Here is a 21723-nt window from a genome sequence, read left to right as displayed (position 1 = left end):
CATTTTGATACGTCAAAGTAATGGAAGCTTGATGTTTTTTGAGCACATCATTTTTTACATTGGGATTGTGACAATATTTCATGATTACTTTTCTTTTGGTGCGATGTCCCGTTTAACAAATAATTTCAGATGGATAAGATTTATCTTTACCCAGTATGGGTAATGATTTACTTTTCATTTTGTTTGATGAGTGAGAGCATTTTATCTGAATGGAAATCGTGATGGTTGGGTATCCTAAAAGATCTAAGTTGCTGTGTATGTATCAAATTAGGTTTTCTTACACAACTTACACAAGACACCTCATCTACTCAAATGGGATCACTTCGAATCGGTGCAAATGATCTCTTATCCCTGTTGAAAAACAGCATATGCCGGTTTAGGTATGTTTTGATGCTGGTTTGACCAGCCTAAGGACCAGCACATGACCAGGTTAAACCAGCACAAACCAGCATCAAAACATACCAAACCAGCATATGCTGTTTTTTTCAACAGGGATGATAGATTATAAATCATTTAGTATATTAACTGCAGCGTTAACTATCGTTTACACTTAGTTTAAAACAAACATCCTTTCCGGCAAACGCACTGGGACGTAAAAACGTCAGAGTATGAATGGATGCACGCGCTAATGTTTATCAGCAGCATTCCAGCGCGCGGGTAAAGTGAGGCTAATCCCCGTGACGTCACACAGGGTGGGGGTGCGTCCTTCGGAAACACGAGAAGTGTCGCTTTCAGAGGAGCAAGTACCAACATGCCCACATTACGGGACTTCCAAGTCAACTGTGGCAATATATAAAAGTCGGAAATGGATCTTTAACCAGGCGTCTGTCGGCACTGCAGCGACGATGTGTCATAAACAAGAACCGGTTATTGGAATCACTTTTAGCGTTTCATGTTAAAAACGGCACAAATGAAGCTTTAAATTCGGTAGGCGCGCGTCGGTTATGCGCGTTTGCGTAAAATCTTCAAGTAAGCGGCAGCGGACGCGTCCCTTCGGGATTCACACCAACAACTACAGACTTTTTTGTACGTTTTCACGCTTCACTTACAATGAGCCAGACTAAAGTCATGAAGGACGGCTATTTGGAGAAGAGGAGCAATGGACTTCTACAGCTGTGGAAGAAGAAGCGCTGCGTTCTGACGGAGGACGGAATCCGTCTGTACGACTGCAAAGGCGAGAAGGGTAAAGAGATGCGCTTCGAGCGGATGGGCACGCTGGATTGCGTGGAGTACACGCGGGGTCTGGTGTACTTCACCATCGTGATGAGCGACGGCAAAGAGATCGACTTCAGGTGCCAGCAGGAGGGAACGGCGTGGAACGCGGAGATCGCGCTCGCGCTGGTGCGCTTCAAAAACCGCGTCGCCGTTCAGACCGGCAGGAACAGACATATGTCACATCTGGGAAGCTGCGGGGAGGGAGACGTCGAGCTTTGAGGGTACGACAGACGAGCGGATTTGGTCATCGCTGTTACCGTTTTGTTTAACGAACGAGCACTTTATTCTGGATGGTTGATTCAAGAACGGAGGACCATTTGCGCGTTCACAGGACTCATATTAACAGCTGCTTTTCATTTACTGGAACGCACCTATTCATAGACTGCCAGTTATGACGTTTGTGTTCTCGTCTATGGGAAAATCGCGACAAATTTGCATGGCCAAATCATTATAATGACAGTAATGTTTGAGGTTTCTGTGTGTATTCAAGCAAAATGCATTTTAAAGGTGAACCAAATCTCAGAGGAGAATTTGAATCAGGTTTTATTGCAATTTCATTTGTGATCATCCAGAAGAAATACGCAAAATGTGTTTTTTAAGACAAGGATTTTATGCCATGTCCTGCACGCGTGTGGACAAACAGAGGATATTCTTACTCAAGAATTCTCAATTGTGTTTCAGATGTTTACCCCATAATAGCACATACAGTAAACATTCATAAATACATTAAAGGGATAGTACACCCGAAAATGATGTCATGTGTGTGTATATATATATATATATATATATACACACACATGACCTCATTTTCGGGTGTACTATCCCTTTAATGTATTTATGAATGTTTACTGTATGTGCTATTATTTGAGGACTTTAGGAAAACAAAAAGTTATGGGTCACCTTTGACCTACCATTGTATTTTTTCCTACTATAGTAGTCAATAGTGGCCAAGAACCGTTTGGTTACAAGCATTCTTTCAAATATCTTTCTCTATGTTCATCAGAACAAAGACATTTATACAGATTTGTAACAACTCAAGGGTGAGTAAATGATGAACTGTCCCTTTAAGAGTATGGTGGTCTAAAATATTGTTGACTGTATAGCTATAACGTTCTGATTTGGGATGAATTTGACTGCATTGAAATCTTTAAAAATATAAATGTTTCATTGCAGACTTGGCACATCTGAGCTCAGTTTGCGACATTCTTGAGATCTCTTCTGAAACTCTAGTGGAGACAGTGTAAGAAATATCTGAGACTTGAGCAAACGTTTCCATTTGCTCAAGATTTATTATCGTGTCTTAGAGAAACAACTCAGAGATCTCATCTGGGATTTTTCTGTCTTATAGGAAGATGCAAATGAATGTGTGGTGTGTTAAAAAAAGGAATTGGACTGAACACATCTGCTCTTATTTTTCACCACAGGCACAATCCTCTTTGCTCATACGTTTTTTAAACATCCCACTGACACCGTTTAACTGTTGTTTCCTCTAGAATATCTCAGCTCACACACAGACTGAATTCAAGAAAGAGAGACTTCAGATGAGAGACTGAAAGCTGAAGAAAGATTTATTCTGATTCTCGACCACAAAGAAGTTTGAAGACTCTTTTGTACTTCCGCCATTTTTTCAAATCACATCCACGCCTTTTTGTGTGCACATGAGCAAAGTGGATGGAATCGTAGCCGTTGGTGTCAGTCGGCACGGAGAATCTCATAAACAGTGGAATTATTTTGCTCGCACGTTTGTTGCAGAAGCCCTGGATTGCTCATCCCTCTAATTCAACGCATGCTAATGTCACATTGAGCGGATTTTGGCGAAGACTTTGCATTTTTCAAGAGACATTTGTATGTTGTTTTGCATTCACACCCAGCAGTATTATAAATGAAAGCATGATGCCGCTTTAGAAGACATTCGATGAAGTATGACTCATGGCCCCTGTGCTGAACTGTTTAACATTTCAGAAGTGCTTGAAAACACAACCTGGATTCATTCAGTCGTCCTTCAAGGGTTTTTAAACATAGCAGGAAGACCGGACTGCTGTTTTTTGGAACGTATCCCATGGATGAATGGAAGACTTGATGTTCGTTTCTGTTGGGCAACGTTGTTATTACTTTTACACAGTTTTTCCATATTCTCTAGATTTCATAGCCTGAACGGCTGCCAAAGTTCTGTGCTCTTCTAAGGAAAGGAGTGTTTTTTTGTATAGCACACACATTGTTCGAATAAACAAAATAATTTGTGGCTTCGTACGTTATATTAGTGTGAATTTCTTTATAAAGGATATTTCAGAATAGCCTGCTCAATTCTATGTGACGAGTGCAGCCCATAATTCCCTCATTTACCCGACTCTCAAACTCAAGTGCTTGTGCGGCACATGCCCGGACAATGGCCTCACTGACTAATAACGTCCCGCCTGTTCTGTTTTCCTCACTTGTCAGTTTAACTCTGACGGTCCTTAGAGAAGTTGTCAAACAGGGCTTTTTGTCTAAAGAGCGAGTTTGTTTTGTCATTGTGCGGTAATCCGTAAAATGTAAGTGTTACATCTTAAATGCGCTCCAAGCAGCGGGGGTATATTCAGCGGTAATCTGAAACATGCCGCGACCAGTTTGTGGTCAAAAACAGGCGACTAACACACTGCGATCCGTGTGGTCACTTAATCTGATAATAACACACGGAGAAGTCAGTTTGTGTGCATATTGTATAGCTCCTGTCCCACCTCCAGGCGGTTTTAATGCCGTGGGCCGTGCCTGTGGTGTTGCAATAATAGGGAGATTGTGTGTATTGGAAAACCCCAAAGCTTTCTACTGAGACGGCTCTGTTAAAAAAAGCCACAATCATGAGATGACTCAGCGGCCTGGCGGCGAAACCTTACCAAGACTTTCCTTACGCCTTGACCTTACTATATTTGTGAAATAGTCTTGTTGTGCAGTGTCAAAATAAAGTGCTCTCATGAATGTCTTTGGGTGTGTGAAGTGCGTAATTAGACCAAAATACATTAATTATCACAACAAGTTGCTAAGCTGTGAGTCGCTCTGTGGCAAGAGCCATAAATGTATTATGGCACAATTATGTTGCATAAATCTTCAAAGGGAATTTACAGCAACAGTTGTTAAGGTTGCCGTGTCTGAGTCCATTAGAATGTGTGATGTAGAGAAGCCTGGATTTGATTTACTTCCTGTTTGGCACCCTGCTATACTGCTTTGAGATGTTTCCGTTCCCATGAAGACCGAAAAAACAATGCAATACAGAGAGGTAGTTGACATCAGCTTGACAGTAAAATAATCGATCATAACATTCCATGACAAACCTTACTCATGAGCTTGAATTAACAATTAAGAAATAATTTACCTAAATATTACAATTTTATCATAATTTACCCTCGTACGTGCATTTCTTAGGCTGAAAGTCAACATTTTATTGGTTCCAATTTGTTGAAGCACCCAAAAGCACTTACATCTATCAGAGATTATTATTATTTTGTCATTTTAGTAAATAATATATTTTTTAAATTATATTTGACATATATTTACGTATATTGTTTATTCAAAATATTTTTTAATTCATTGGTTATGCATGTTTTGTGTCTAGTTGTCCTATGATATTGTGTCACGAGACACAAAAACCAAATAAGATTAGAAGTTATCAATGTGTCGCTATATTTACATTTCTAGCACTCCTACTGTATGGGTTTGTCTGGATTTCACTGTTTGTGCTAAAATAAGTTCACACACACCTTTCATTTCACTTCAGAGGATATTTATTAACCCAATGGAGTCATTTGGATAAGTTTAAAACAAATATACTGTATGTGTTGTTTTTTCGAGTTTCAAGTTCAAGTCTGACCTATACATGTACATGAGGTTTCAGATATTTTCTAAAAAAACGGAAAAAAGTAAGCCATATACAGTATATCTGGGATGTCATGAGGGGTGAGTCAATTTTCAGTTTTTAGATTAACTTTAAGGAACCCATTTTGTCCTATGTTTAAAGTGATAGTTCACCCAGAAATGAAAATTCTGTCATCATTTACTCACCCTCTTGTCATTTTAAATCTGACTTTCTTTCTTCTGCAGAACACAAAAGAAGATATTTTAGCGTAAAAAGGCTTTATATTGCACTCTCTCCCAGTTACATAATGCCTAGGTTTGCATGTGGACATGCTGTGGCATCTTTTTCCAAAGGTGTGGTGCACCAGTTTATAAGAGTTTACAGTCACCACATGTTGGCAGTCACACTGGATACGCCTTTACACACACACGCACACACACACACACACACACACACACACACACACACACACACACACACACACACACACACACGCACACACACACACACACGCAAGCACGCACATGTATGTTTTATCATCTCCGTGGGGACAGTCCATAGGCGTAATGAGTTGTATACTGTACAAACTGTATATTTTATCCCTAACCCAACCCCTACCTAAAGATCATAGAAAACTTTGCATTTTTAGATTTTCAAAAATTATCGTTCTGTACCATTTATAAGCTTTTGTGCCTGTGGGGACCTCAATTTTGGTCCTCACAGTGACATGGGTCCCCATGAGTTGGTGTGCATTCAGGTTTAGGTCCCCACTAACATATAAAAACCAAGTCCACACACACACACACACATGGGTCATGAGAGCATTTAGTCTGTCCGTAATAGAGTCAAATTCATGCACATGATTCATGCATGTGAAATGGGCTGAACAGCTGAACACTGATAATAAACACTGCTCAATTCTTACTAACTGGATTATTTTACTAACAGTTACGCATAAACATGATAGAATTACTTTGTGGAGCAATAAGGAATTTTTTAATGTTTATTATTTATATGCAATAAGCAATGTTTTTATGTTTATTATTTATATTTTGTCAGAATTAAATCTCTTAGAAACGTGCAAAATACATTTCCTGAAATGACTATTCCTGGCAGAAAAAGATGAAAATAATGCAGCTGATTGGTTTACTGTAAGTTGAATGAAAATCTAGAGCTCAATAAAACAGTAATGTGGTGTTCGTTTTGGTTTGTCTGTGATGGTGTAGCTCTGTCTCTCTACACACATTCCAGGAGGTTCTGTGCGTCACTGACACAAGCATGTGAGGCGTCGAACATGTTTTTTTTTTTTTAAGTGTTGGAATTTTAAAAAAGCTCTTGGCGCTAACTTCCCAAATGATCAAATAATTGTAGACCCAAAGGTAGTGTCAACAATGAGAATTGTTGTCAGTGTTATGTTGGAATGAGCTTATTTTGAGACATAGATGACGTGTTTTGTTGGTCGGAGTGAGTTTTGGAGGTGAGATGAACTGTTTGGCCAACAGTCATGTTGGCAGACTGTGTGAAGAGATTTGAAAATGTGGCTTCAATTGAACAATGCTTGTTAGCAGTTGAAAAAAACTGTAAAATATTCCATCAGTTATGAATTTTACGGAATACATACATTTAATAAACTTCGGTGCCATTGGTTAAACTTAGATTTTTGATCTGAGCTGTTTTTATAAGATGATGATATTTATTCTGTCTCTGGTTGGGGCTGACATGTATTTGAATCTACTTGTGATCGTGTGCTTTGATGTTATATGTTTCTTGTCTTTCTTTATGTGGGTCTACAAAACAGAGTTTTAATTGTTAAAATGAGCTTGTTACTTAATTATTGATCACTGATTGTGGTATTGTGACTTTCAACTGTGTTTTACCTTATGTTTCTTATAATGTAACTATGTAACAAACAGTAGGCCTATGTTTGCTTTTGAGAAACAATCACATTTTGTAAAAAAATGCACAAAATAAACAGTAAATATATCTTAAGTGTAGGCCTATATTTAAAGCTTTTGGGGAAAAGCAGAGTGAAAGAAATAGAAACGCAATGTTCAGTTGTGGCTCTTTTCGACCAGCAGGTGTCGCCATATGGTGAATATGAAAAGTGTCTCTTTATTTTAATAATATTTGTTGCAACATCATTTTTTTTAAACAAATATTACAGATGTCATTGAACTTCACACAGTTGACCTTGTGAATATATTACTGCACATATCAGCAAACTTTGTTGGTTTTCCTTAAGAGATCTAACTGTGCAATATGCTTCCTATTGGAAAACGCTGGAAAACGCGTTTTTTTTCCATTTTCAAATGGAAACTTATTATTATGGACATATTATGGATATATCTATCACTTCATGTTCTTTGTGTGTTGTTTAACCACCATGTCATGAGGGTCTATGTCATGTTGTTTTGATGGGTAGACATCACCTGTATTTTAGACACAAGTGCAGGATCATACAGTAGCTGGACTGTTAGACTTATAATAATGTGGTTGCAGATTCTAAGAAAAAAGACTATTACGGCACGATACATTTAAATGCAAGAATATCAACATCATTTTTTGAAAGACTGATTACATTTATCACAAAGCATCTTACAAAAATAAATTTGTTGATGAAACAAATGAAGACGCTCAATATGATGAACTAAACTTGTGTGAACTCGTAGTAGCCACTAAAGTGACCTTATTGGTAAAAATAATAGCATAATAATAGCAACAATAATAGTGATATTTTGACAAAAATGAACCAGAAATGAAATTTATTTTAAAAGCAACCGAAGAGTCCAAATGTTTATGGGAGAAGTTGCATCATGGTGAGTTCTGCACTTGTGTAGATAACTGGTTCACCGAAACAACAGACAGACAGATGTGGAGACATCAGACGTGTACGTGGGTTGGTGTGTGTGTGCGTGCGTGCGTGCGTGCGTGCGTGCGTGCGTGCGTGCGTGCGTGCGTGCGTGCGTGCGTGTGTGTGTGTGTGTGTTAAAGTGAGACACTTAACGATTGGTGTTCTAATAATATCCTACAGTGACAGATAAGAGATAGACAGTCAGTGTGGGTTAAATAAGGGCGCACATCTCTCCATCTTACATTAGTTCAGGGGTGACACAACACATCACCCCACACTGAAGAAGACTAGGCCTACTCATTATAAACAATAAAACCCAAATAAACTGAAAGTTCATTCTATTATCATTGCTTATTATTTTGATATTTTCATTTTTTATGGTTCTTATTTTTATCTTTAATGTTTATAAGTGTTGAAAAAAATGACTTACAACTTGATTTCACTCATTAATCTCATTACTGCTGAAAATCTTTTATCTGAGTAGATGATCCAAGTGCATGTAAAATGAAATACGGTATATAACACTTTGTATTACATGTAAGGGATAATCCATGGCTAGCCATGCATTGAGTAAGGGATAATGTACAGGCAGCCTGTTGTTATCGCAGAAATAAGGCCCGACAGTGCGATCAGGTATCACTGAAGAGGATTATTTCGCGACAACATCCGGCTGCTTGTACATTATCCGGCTTATTGCACGGCTACTTGCCACATGAGAAAAAACTGGACATGAAATGTGAATGTGAAATATTTTATTAGCTCATTTTTACCTAATGCAGACCTTCCGCGAGGAAAAGTCGTTTACTTTCAGTTTTAAGGTAAGAATCGACGTTTAGAACAGGCAATTTGGATCAACCATTTGTAAATTTACTGTCATAAATGTTATTAAAAGATTTTTTTTTTCAAAATAAAAACTGTCAAAATGATGTGCTGCATCTGGGTTACCGTGTGTTTTGAGTGGTTGTTATCTGGGAATAATGAATCTGCAAATCTCGCGACTGGCCAATCAGAATCAAGCATTCCAACGAGCCGCGTAATAACGCTTTTAATGCACACCGTCCATCCAATCAGAATCGCATATTCCATCAGACAATGTAATAATTATATTTTGGTAATTGTTATATCATTTATTAACATTTTGGATGTATTATGTACATTATTTTGTTCATTATACTTTGACATCTCAGCTCTATAGACGAAGTCCAAGCTGGTATGAATTTCTTTAATATTTTTAAGTTGACAGTCATACATACCAGTCTTAGTGTAGATACCTTAACACCCCACTAGATGAGGCACATGAGTCCTAACTTAGATGCTGTTTAGACTGAATGTGTTTGGGTGTAGAGAGAGTATGGCCAAGGTTAAGGAGGAGCTGGATCAGAAGGTGTTGTATAAGGAAGCAAACAGAGGTGTATCTGATGGAAAAAGCTCCGCCCCTTCAAACACATGGGCATGGCGTGTTTTTTGCTGAGCTTCTGGTATTATGCCTCACATCTCCGAAATTCTGTGTCCATCTTCCTACACAGTTTTGTCCTCATATCTTCAAATGTAATGCTGAAAACATGGCTGCCCACCCCAACCAACCACCCACCCACTCTCCATTCACAGAGTCAATTCAAAGGTCTTGCCCAATGTCCGTCTATCCTCATTTGACTAATTGCAATGTAAATACTAAAGTCATCCTGCTCACTGCCACGATTATTGTTATATAAATGTATTGAGAGTGAAATGATAAGCAGGGAAATTTGCCATGTGATATTTGGTTCTCATAATACAGGACCTCCTATGCATTTAATCTTAATAGTCACCACTGTGTAACCAATGTAGCTCATTTACATTTATGCTTTTGGCAGATGCTTTTAACAATAAGTGACTTATTATAAAGTATGAATTTAATCTTTTATCAGTAGGGATAGTGGGATAAGATGAGCCCGTGGGTAAGTTGATCCACCGTATCTGAGCTACTAAACACTTTTGTTGCCATGTGACTATACATTTTGAAATCACCCATTATTTCTGCCAGAATGTGAGTCAAATATAAGCATATCATGGCTAATACATCAAAGGAAATGTATCCACGTCTACAAATATTTATAATGCATGTTGGGGATTTACCAGCATGGAAATAACTTAGCTGAATTTGTAATCTAGCTAGTTTTGATTTCCAAAATAGCAGTTATGGGGCAAAGTGAGCCAAATGCTGAGGGTTGATTCATTACATTTCATTCATTACAAAGAATTTGATGCCAAGGCAAGGTGAATACTGACTCTTTCTTCCTGTAGATCAAAGACCACCTTAAGGATGTTTTTGGGGATGCTGTACTGATCTCTATTAGATTTAAAGTCTCCATGGATCTACGAGTACGATCCAACCTGAAACTAGTGAAAAAGAGGTCAAAGAGAAGGAACACAGATTAACTGATGTTGATATGGATGCCTAGATCAAGAGCACAACATAACACAAACATATTTTCAGTCCATTTCAATTTCAGTGTGTTCATTTTGTGAACAACAGCTAATGCCTCTGGTGGTTTTAAAGTGCTTAAAAAAATGAAAATCTTTTTCCTGTGTGTTTATGGCCCACATACTGTACATCCGGTGAGACTATCTGTGTAAGAGAATAAGAGTAAAGTGAATCCAGTGACAGAGCTCCAAACATTATATACTCTCAAAACAATCGGCTTTGGCCCTTGGACAACTGTTGATAAAGTCATAGCCGTTTTAAATATACCAATTATAATAACAGATATAAAATAGTGTCACTTGAATTTAGGTGGCACTGAACTATGTACAGTAAGGTCATGACAGTTGTTCTGCATTGGAGCAAATGATTGCGTAACTTAAAATGGCTGATAAGTAAATAATTACCAGCGTAGTTCAGCTTTTATTGTGTCAATATGTTTTGTTATTAACAAGAGCTATTGTGAGCTGTAAAAATAAACAAATGAGCTGGCGTAGCCCCTTTAAGGCGGTAAATATATATTTAGTCTTACACTTACATCTGTTTGACATGTTGTTTCTGTGATATTCTGGTTATTAAAGGTTTTGCCAATATTCACAAATGACTGTTTTTGAAATCAAATGTTTGAACTAAAAACAATTCTCTTAAAAAAATTCTAATAAATGATTTTGTGAAAAAGTAGAATACAGTTACGATGCCCAATGCCCTTTTGCGTGCTTATAAATGCAATTGTGGTGTGCTTCTTTGTTTAGTCTAATTTGCAAATGTTTCTTTTCCCAATTCTAAGTGATAGTGTTAACTGGAGGCTGTTATGAAGACTGTGGACTCCAGCCTTATATTTGCATAGTGGACTCTTCCCTGTTTTGGCATTGGGTGGGGTGTGAAGGGCACTTATGGCACTTGCTTTTGTAAAGTTCATTATTCTGCTCTTTATGTGGAATGCTCTATGAATGAACAGGCTAAACAATGAGTAAAACTAAAACAGTAATGAAGACACATGCTATCAGAACATGACCAAACCAGTATTATACTGGATAGTCTACTACGACTTCCTCTACATTTTTCATAAAACCTTGGTCAAAGTGCAGCAGGTCTGCCATTGTGTTATAATGTAGGTGTGGCACTGAAAACTAAAGCAAACACCTTCAGATCCTGAATTACAATCGATTCTGAACTGCAAAACCTCATACCACTGTAGCTTTTTTTTGTGGCAGATAGAGTGCCATTTGTATATCAAGAAACAACAAAAATAAAATGCATAACTATAGTTTAAGCCCATAATACAGACGGTTTCCTTGGACACACGCCCTGGCCCGAAGTTAACGTAATGTAGTCTGTGTTTGGTTATAATTTATTTTTTATTATTTTTTATTTATTTAATTTATTCATTTATATTATAATATTTATAATATTATATAACATTTCATTGCAGATAAATTGTATTAAATTAATCAATTTAAACCACTCAACAGAGGTCTACCGGAAATTAAGTTTGGGCCACATAGCGTTTGTTTATGTTGTTGTCGCTGAAACGGTCCATAAGGCTAAGGTTTTATTAAATTAATGAACAAAACTAGCTAAAGTAAAAGAAAACTAAAGATGGATAAAAAAAATCTTTAAAAAAAAGTTTTTTTAATAAATCTAGTTTGTTGTTTTAAGAAGTGCTTCTAATTATGGTTGTGATAAAAGCGAAGCGCTGAAATATGTGTGTTCAGTTTATTTCATGACTTTTGTATTGATGTGCTCGACTTGCAACGCAGACCGATCCGCGTGTGACAACCAAGTATCGCGAGAACTATTCTACAACAGTCCGTTTGACTCGCTGTCGCGGTGCTGCGATGTCATTTACAGTTGAATCTGCACAGTGCGTCTTGCAGCCGAGCACACCTGCTGCACGCTCGGCAGGAGGTAATAGGCTTGTTCGACTTGATGCGGCTCCGCAAAATCCGACGGGCGGATGACATCAAAATACCGCGAGAGCGATTCGAAAGCAAACTTTTTATGGTTGTTTGAATCGCTCTCGCGGTACTTTCATGTCATCCGCCTGTCGGATCTTGCTGCGCCGCATCAAGTCGAACAAGCCTGATGATTGTGATGGTCATGTGACGTGATTCTTGTCAAGGTGCGGGGTAAAGGTAGACACAGCGACAGACAGGACCAAATACATTCACACCCCCCTCTCTCTCTCTCTCTCTCTCTCTCGCTCTCTCTCTCTCCGGGAGTCATTGCGATTAAAGAAACAAGAATAATGTCCATTAGCCGGAAAAACTGGTCCGCTTTATCAACGTAAGTACATTTAAATGTATATATTCGTTATTTATTTATTTTGGTTAATGTTTGAAGAACCGAGCGCGAGTCTGTTATTTTCATTCTTGGCATTATAACATATGGAGAGATGCGTGCTAACTTACGATTGCAATTGCATTTTTTTTCTTTCTCATTATTTAAAGTAAAAAGCACCGAACATATTTTATAAATGAATAAACAAACGACTCAAGAGTTTTCTTTTAAGTGAAATAATTATTTTCCTTAGAAATACAGAAGCCCAAGAGATAACGCGCAATAAGAAAATGCATAATCTTAATCTTCTAAAATAAAAAACCTGACTAAAATAAAAACTGAAAGTAAGTGGTACTGGACATGCAGAGATTAAAGTTTTGACATCAAGTGCACTCATTTGGAATGTAATGTCACGCTTACAAATTTAATGCACTGAATATCCTTAAACCAAAACCAGCTTGAAAAACCAGTTACTGCACAATGAAACACTGTTTTCATATGGTGAAATACAATAGCCCACCTCTGGGATATATCATCGAGACCCTTGATCATAATACATCTTCTCATTCTTTTTGTATTTCAGTTGTGCATATGTTGTTGTTTTTAAACTCAGTTCATCCGTCTGTCATCCATCCATCAGATCGAATGATAGTCAATACAGAGTAATGGGATGCTGAAATGGTTAAAGCCGACATGTTGTGTTTTATGTAGTTCTAGCTGATGTTATCAACGTGGTATATATACATTTGAGGTGTGTATGTGTTTGATCTACAGGCTGACCCGACAGTGGACTGTGGAGGATGAGGAAGAAGTGGAAAGAGAGAAGCGGAGGAAGGAACGGGGCTCCAGCACCACTGTCGACCCGGATGAGAGTCCCGACAAAGAGGCAGAACCACACACCAGTAGGTATGAAATGAACTGGAGAAAGATAAAAAAGAGAAATACATCACGGTATGATGCTTTCTGTCAACTTAAGAGTTGTATTGGACTCTAGATTGATAAGACTCAGCGATATGTTGAATTGAATGCAAACTTTATTTGAAATATTTGCATGACACAATTGAATTTACATAACACACGGGCGAGAGCTTCTGAGACTTTCAGATAAGCGTTTATGGTACCGTAAAGGTATGAATATTATCATATCAATAGTTGACACAGTTTACTTTTGCTTTTGAATGCTTGAACGTTGGTACTTCAGTTGACACTCAAATGTGAAATCCGCAACCAATGATTTACGTTACATCACATAAACACATTTTGTAATCTAACGTCTCCAGTGTTAGCGGATCAGCTGATGTTGGTGAATCCGGTGAGAACTCAGGAGGAGGTCTGGACCAGCTGCAGATGGACTTTGTGGAGATGTTGCGGGTCCGTGATGAGCGGCGGCGGGTGAGGCTGGTGGAGACTCTGAGGAAGAACAAGGAGGGAGAAGGTGGGACCATGGAGGACAGCTTAGATGGGGAGACCCACGTGGAGCTGACGGGAGAGAAACGGGACGAGGGGCACAGAGAGAAGGTTCAGCGCTGCGTAGAGGCCCTCATGTCACCAGAACCCTCTGTTAACCCAGAGAAGAATGAGAAGGTAGGGTTCTTTAGGAAAATACTTCTGTTTGATTAAAACAATATCATTGTTAGTAGTATTGTATTCATATATGTGGCGTGGTACTGTCTGCCTTCTATTAGCTTGTCATAAGCTCAACTAATCTAAATCTTTGCATGTTTCTCATAAGTATTTTAGGAGAGTGCTGAAGTGTATAAATCTCATTGGTACGGTATAGAACTAAAAATCTATATACAAAATCTGGAGATGCACTGATACGAAATTTCTCCATTGATTCAAATGATGAATATTTCTTATTACACGGCTCGTTGGAATGCTTGATTCTGATTGGCCAGTCGCTACATTTGCAGGTTCGTTATTCCCAGATAACAACCTCTCAAAACTAATAAATGTTATTAATTCATACAGTATAACGACTATTAATATTCAACATTAAAACTAGTGATGTTTCTTAAAATTTTCTATATACAGAGCACAAATTCATTGCATTTTCCTGTCCTCTTTTGATTGACAGGATAAATCGGCCCTGATCATCGATGATTTTAACTAGCCGATTATTGCCCCGAAAAATTGGTGCATCTCTAAATCACAACCTTGCACAACAGTTATGTTTTCCCGTGAGATCACGTTGGCAGAAGAATTTTTGTGTATTTTTCCTCAAATGTGTGCAGTGTCCATCAAAGCCGTGCAAATGACATCACCTATTAGTTTGAACGGGCCAGTAATATTCAAATAAGATTAGATTTCCTAAAGTTAATGGTTGTACATTTGTTAGCGTGTCTTATTACGTTCGTAACAGACAACAGAGAAGAGTGAACCACATTGCTGGCTTTCACACTATTAATCTGCTCGTAGTCTATGAATCGACACATTCATACAGTATAAATCTGACAGGTTTGTCATGTGACCAGGGGTCAGAGGTCAGCACACCACCTGCAGAGTGTGTAATTAATCATCAACAGGATTAACAGAAAGATCTGCAGGAGGTCTAGTTTATCTTACACACGCCTACAGGGCCAAAACACGAGAGGACATGAAGTCATTTGACCCACTTCTGAAGCGTGTCGTCATTTCTGCGAAAGGTTTGAAAACAAATGTGAATTCTGTAGAAGAAGGGCCGCAGCGGTATAGAAAGACAAGAAATTAATATGATTGATTTTCTATCTTTCGACTTTAGGTTTGACTTTAGTAACATGAAAACTCAAAAATGCTGTTAGAAACCTTTTATTTTTAGGTGTCCTATCCCTTTAAATTTTTTTGATTTTATGTTTTAAGGTAAAATACCAGGAATTATGATGGTTTAGGTCATTTAGATATTTTATCAGGCATATAGCTCCAAATAATAATAACAATAACTACAATCATTTTTTTCTTTGTTTGTTTTGTAAAAAGTTGACCCACATGAATTCAGTTCCAATGGGCATTGTTTCAAAGCAGCTTTATAGAAAACGCCAAATGGTCAAAATGTGTCCATAAGTAATTCATGTGATGCTTGTTCTGCAGTTATCTTTTCTTGGACCAAAAACGTGCTCTATGACACAAATGCGTATTTGTTTTTCACAAATGACTGTTTTCTGTTTTTGCAGTCAGAAAATGCAAGCAACCAAAATTCAACATCAGTGACTCCCACAAAATCATCCCGGAAGTTTGTGAGGTGTACATTTACTATAATAAATACAAATATTACAAAAGCTTAATTTAGTTTAAAATGTTAACGTGTATGATGGTGCAGTAATAATCCTGTACTAACCCAATGTTTTCCCTGTTTAAGATAAATCATATTGTTTTTCTTTGATTAGCTCTCTCTCCATCTCCTTTGATAAGAGTCCCTCATCACCCCCGGCAACCAGCAGAGGGGTTTCTCCTCTGAGCCCCAAGTCTCCGCCCTCTCAGCATCCAGAGGGGTCACCTTACAGCCCATTCAGTCCCACCCACTCAGACACTCTGAGCCCTACACTAAATGGAAACACAGAGGTGAGACATCCACATTCTTCCACAAGATTTCAGAAGTGGTGCTGTTTTGATTTTAAATGGTACAGTACTTTGATATATACTTCCAAGGTACTTCAAAGATTACCATAGTATTACGTTTAAATACTTAAAAAAAAAGTTTTTGTTATTGCTTATTGTTATACATTTTGATACGTGAAGCAAATCATTTTAAAGTCTTAGAACCGTGTTATTGATTTACCATCAAGAAGACCATTGCTTCCTCTTGGAAGGAGTTCAGTTGAACTGTGACCCTTTTCATACACATGATAAGCTTTACCTAAAGCGAACACAGATAGACATGCATGAGTTTGCAGCGGTCTAGCTCTGTTTTTAGTATCTGACTTACTGCTCATTGACTGCTGTTTCCATGATGCCTTTGCAATGACAATAACATATTCTTTCTAATTAGCATACTTGACCCTTAAAGCAATTGAATGTGACATTACAGAAGTGTGTGTTTTTATTTTTAGACCTGATCTGGCACAAGATGCATTCATGAGGTCTTTTTGCACCTGTTGCAGTGTGCATAGATGTAAAGTACATTGATACTAGGACTCCCTCTAGGGGAACACTGGAGACATGACCTGAATGGGACAAGTGGTACAATGTCCAAAGCAAAAAAAAAAGGGTGGTAACCAAACACCATTGACCCATCGACTTCCATTGTATGAACACAAAACCGACACCGAGACATTTCTCAAAATATCTTCTTTTGTGTTCCATTGAAGATGCAGTCAAATACACTGGTTTTTAATGACATGAGGGTGAATAAATGATGACAGAAGTTGTATTTTTATATAGCAATACATTCACATCGTCTTTTTCTCTTGTTTCATATATGCACAGGGACAAGAAAATGGCACACCAAGCAATTTCGAACCAGCCACAAAACCTGCGTTTACACGGCAGAGCTCCAGAACCATCTCATTTAGGGTAAGCAAGTGCCCATTTCTCTATATAAATAGTTCTGTGCATGTTTCCGTGTACCATACTGTCAAGAATCAACATATTCCTTGTTACAGCGTCAAAGTTTGCATTTCAGGCATAGTAAAGCAAGCCTTTACAGTCCCATTTGCCTGTGCCAACAACATTACACTTGCTTTTCATTTTTTATCTTCTGTGCTGTGTTCAAATACGTAGTTGGTGAATGTTTGTTAAATATTTGAATAAGTCAACGCATACACAGCTCAGACAACTGCTCTGTACTTTATTACATGTTTCAGATGATGAGGAAGAAGGAGGAAGACAGCATGCCGCTACAGAGAAGGTAATACTTATACACAATACACGTACATTTAACCTTTCATTTCACTTTTAGCATGATTTCTAAGTGAACAACTTTTATTCAGATTCAGAATAGATCAAGAATTGCACGATACTGTTGTTTGGCTGTTTGTGCTCACTGAAGTTGTTACAGTATTTCTGAAATAAATGTTGTAGTTTTGATTTTTATGTATTTGCAATTGTACATGCAAGAAATGACCAATGAAAATATATCGTATCATATCATATTGACTGATATTTGCACACTTTTATTTTGTTTGTCTTTTATTTTGTAAAATGTCCGTTGAGTGTTTCTTTCACTAAAGGCGCGTTCATGTTACATTTGAACTTCCTTTATAACTTTTACCCATCCTTCATCGTAGATTTTATCCAACGTATAAACTATTTCTGTTTTTTCCAAAGTGTTAAGTAAAATATATCTCCCGGGGGACATTGTTAATCTAAATTCAATAAACTAGTGAAAGTGTAAAATATATGTTTTATAGGACGTCTTTTCTTAGATATAAATATAATTTTGCTTTCTTCACAATATTAAAATAATCAATAATAAATACAATAGAATATATGAAGAGTTTGGTTCCAAAATGAGATAACTTGGTTTTTAAAAAAATTCAAAAATCATGTTTTTTATTATGTTATCGTGTTTTTATTGTGTTAGTTAGCTGTATTTTTTGAGTTTTTATGGTTTAAATCCAAACAAACCAACTGCAGTTTGATTGATATTAATAGGAATGCACAATAAGAAAACTTTTTTTTAAGAGTTATCTCATTTTGGAACCAAACTCTTCATATATAATACACATAAAAAGATATAATATAATATGACTATAATAGATAATACCTTAAATAATGAAGTCTAAAAGTCTGCATCATGGGTGACAAGAATGCTTTTTTAAATCTTAGTCCCAATTTCATCAACAGCGCAAGTGTGCGGATTGCAACGAAGACCTTTGAATCCAATAAGGTAAAGCCATATTTTCTATAAATCTAGTCTATACTGTTGTATAAACACCTCAGAAACGTTTTTTTTCAGTCTCAACATCAGCTTAAGTTATCTCTTAATAAACCCACAGAGTCCCGACCAAGAGGATGAACAGAAGTCCCCATTTCAGAGAAAGTAAGTCACACAGTTTTCAGTATTTCAGTACGAGCGTTAAATAGGAGGATTAAATTCTACTTTTCCTCTTCTGTACCATCAGCTCACGACAAAGAATATCATCCCGCTCCATCCAGGAGAAAATGGAAAGACTTGCTCAAGCGTCACAGGTCTGCTTCTCTTCTAGTTCTCCTAGTCGGTGGTTTTAGCTGACATAGGTAATAAGATCAATCAATCCATATTGCAGAAATGGGAGATGGCCAAATCTCCAACGCTTCTCAAGACTGGGTGTTTAGCAGACGAGGTGTCACGGAAGAGGGAGCTGTTTGAAAAAGAAGAAGAGAAAAGCCACATCTTCTCCACACAGGTGATGGCGATTATTAGTGGCAGAACTCTGACCGAATACAACTTTTGGTTATTTATTTACTTTTATGCATGATTCAGTTTCAGGACTTCCGCAATTTTTCTTCTGGAATTTCTGGTCGAATAAATCAATGGGTTCAGAATAAAACATTTACCTTGTCACATAGCCCTTCGGTAAGTTCTGCGATTTGTATGCAGCTTTCGATAATAATATCAGGTGAGGAACATCACAATGTGGAAGATATATGAATATGGTTTTGTGTCTGGCTGTATGGTTCCATAACAAATCTTAACTCACCCCCCCCCCCAAAAAAAGTCCTGGCATCGTTTATTCACACTTTAAAACCTGTTTATAACTCTAATATTTTAAGAAATGTCTGGATTTTAGTAGCTGAATTTAGTCGCTCAATGCTGTTTTTCAGCAGGTTTTGGCTAGGTGGCAGTATTTCACTTTACACTGGGCCCATGTTTGTTAGTCATCACACAAATATTTGTCCTGCATTTCATGAATGTGGAATCATTTGCACCCTGGGGGTTCCTCAGAAATCAACCAATAAAGTTTATGAGGCATGTCCTGAAAGGACCCTGTTCAATATTTCTACAGAAGACAATGCACATAAGGACTATAAATTACAATGTAGTAGTACAGGATTATGTAAGCATAACACGTGATGTTTCTTGCATGCTCTGTTGCTTTGATGTTTGGTTCGATAAAATGTTAACAGAGTGCACACAGAGGAAAAGACATGTAATGAAACGCACGTAGAAAGCTCATGTCTAGGTCATTTCACACCAACGACAAATTATTAAAATGAAAATATGGGACCATTTTGATTATTTGATTGGTATGAAATACATATTTCTAACTACAAATGACTGCCTTTAGAAAATTGCATTTATTACTGTACAGTTTATTTATAGTACAGCAACAAGAAAAAAATATTAAAACAAATAATGAACACCTAACTAATTAATACAAATTTATACTTTATAATATTTTTATTAAATGTTTGATGATAAGGTAAAATATGACGTGTTCTTGTCATGTTTGTATACTAAATGACTCTACTAAATGAGAGGAAAATGAGTTTAAATTACTGTACTGTGCCGTGTTTTCTCTGATAATTCACCGCTGACGGATGTTGAATTGTTTTTCTCATGTTTAGGATCTGAGGCACGTGAACATCTCGAGCAAGAAGAGCTTGTTTGAAAAAGGAGCAGAACAGGAGCACAAGTGAAAGTGAAAGCTCAAACAATCCTTTCTCTCAGCAGATTCAGATAAAGGAACATCTCCTAAATATTTCCATTTTCTTCCTTTCATTGCCTATTTTTTGCACTTTTTAAAACAAACTGATTTACATTCAACTGTGTACCGATCGAAGCACTGATAACAGTGTCCAGACAAGACTATTAATACTGCTTTTCAAAATGATCTCTATCCTCGCATAAAATTGAAAGAATACTGCCTTTGTTGTGTGGTTCCCAGTCCAGCTTCTTCCTTTTAACCCTTGTGTGGTGTTCAGGTCTGCGGGACCGGTTTTCAATTTTGACTAAAAATGTTTTTCAGCCTCAGACATATATTTATTTTATAATATTTATCCATAATACATTGTTTTTCACCCATATCATACATTGTTCTATTTACATTACAGTACATTAAAAAATCATAACTGTGATTTAACAGAGGTCAATTTAAAACATTAGGTATGCTTGGCATGTTGCTTATAATCGGGTGAAGTAAACATCTGTAAAACATTTTTTATTGATCATGAAGACCATACAAGTGTTAACGACACCATATAAAGTTATTAGGAGACACATCAGACCTGTGCCATAACTCACAGTAGAAGGTACAAACGTTATTCTTTGCACAAACCTGCTTGATAGTGATGAGTAATATTTAATGAAACTGGGAAATCGGGCTGTAAAACCACAAATAATCCGTTTGCAGTTGTTTTATCTTACCAGAGAATCACTAAAGTCACAATCCAGAGCTGAATGGATGCGTCTCATCAGGCCTTTGCTTACTTACTCGAACCAAAGCTTTTCTTTTTATATCTTTAGGAACACTTGTGACTTGTAATCATTGCTTATAGCCCGGAAGGGTTACCGTTCGGATGAATAAATCTTTTTATACCAGTGGTTGCGATGTGTTATGTTTTTAGTAAACATGCTTGAAGCTGTTCATTGAAAAATAAGATGGACATTTGTGGCAGGTCTGATTTTGTAAAATTTTATTTGAATGTGCAAATGTTATAGTGCTCAAATGAATTTCACTGGAACATGATTTTTATTCGATGAAATCTCAGACTATTGGCATGAGAGCAGATATGCAGTGGTTGTCAGACAGTTCAGACACTAAACAGCTCCATGTGTTATCAATGGGCACCTCTGAGAGTTGTGTCGATATGCACATTTGCTATCTTCATTCTCTCTGCCATAACAATGGCAACGGCCTTATAGGGAGCGATGGCAAGACTGTTCAGCACTTATCTCTCAGGGTAAAAATAAACACAATGAGTGAGAAGAACTTGCTGCATGAGCCCCTGAAGACCCCCAGCTTTAAAGAAGAAAGGAACAAGAGGTGGTCCAGAGTTTGACTCCTGGACATCTCTACAGCTTTGCTTTAACTGCAGATCCCTGCTGTACATCAGGTAAGAATGCATGCGCTGTGTGTTGTTCAGCAGTACAAAACAACATGTTTTAATTTAGGCTAAATAGAATATTTACATTTAAAAACGATTTATTTGACTTTTTAAAGAATATTTAGAACAAAAATGTTTAACCAA

General features: G+C 37.3%; 2 protein-coding genes across 2 annotated transcripts; both read left to right on the top strand.

The window, feature by feature from the left end:
• The first annotated feature begins 698 nt into the window (after positions 1–698).
• phlda3 (pleckstrin homology-like domain, family A, member 3) lies at positions 699–4658 on the top strand. Its single transcript, XM_057319112.1, has 2 exons — positions 699–1436; positions 2709–4658. The coding sequence occupies exon 1, from the start codon at positions 1051–1053 to the stop codon at positions 1432–1434; it is 384 nt and encodes a 127-aa protein (XP_057175095.1). The 5' UTR covers positions 699–1050; the 3' UTR covers positions 1435–1436; positions 2709–4658.
• A 7812-nt stretch (positions 4659–12470) lies between these two features.
• lad1 (ladinin) lies at positions 12471–21073 on the top strand. Its single transcript, XM_057319591.1, has 13 exons — positions 12471–12642; positions 13411–13542; positions 13917–14220; positions 15786–15853; positions 15999–16173; positions 17038–17124; positions 17415–17458; positions 18397–18439; positions 18549–18592; positions 18675–18741; positions 18819–18938; positions 19016–19108; positions 20101–21073. Exons 1-13 carry the CDS (start codon positions 12605–12607, stop codon positions 20170–20172), a joined length of 1287 nt encoding a protein of 428 aa, XP_057175574.1. The 5' UTR covers positions 12471–12604; the 3' UTR covers positions 20173–21073.
• The last annotated feature ends 650 nt before the right edge of the window (positions 21074–21723 follow it).

Source organism: Triplophysa rosa, linkage group LG21, assembly GCF_024868665.1.
Source record: "Triplophysa rosa linkage group LG21, Trosa_1v2, whole genome shotgun sequence".
NCBI classification, from domain to species: domain Eukaryota; kingdom Metazoa; phylum Chordata; class Actinopteri; order Cypriniformes; family Nemacheilidae; genus Triplophysa; species Triplophysa rosa.
This window is presented reverse-complemented; position numbering and strand designations above follow the sequence as displayed.

Excerpts from the sequence above, each read along its gene's own strand:
- phlda3 (XM_057319112.1), top strand. The coding sequence starts at position 1,051 with ATGAGCCAGACTAAAGTCATGAAGGACGGCTATTTGGAGAAGAGGAGC.
- lad1 (XM_057319591.1), top strand. The coding sequence starts at position 12,605 with ATGTCCATTAGCCGGAAAAACTGGTCCGCTTTATCAAC. Across the intron at positions 12,643-13,410 it reads AACTGGTCCGCTTTATCAAC|GCTGACCCGACAGTGGACTG; the intron begins GTAAGTACATTT and ends TTTGATCTACAG. Across the intron at positions 18,593-18,674 it reads AAGTCCCCATTTCAGAGAAA|CTCACGACAAAGAATATCAT; the intron begins GTAAGTCACACA and ends CTGTACCATCAG.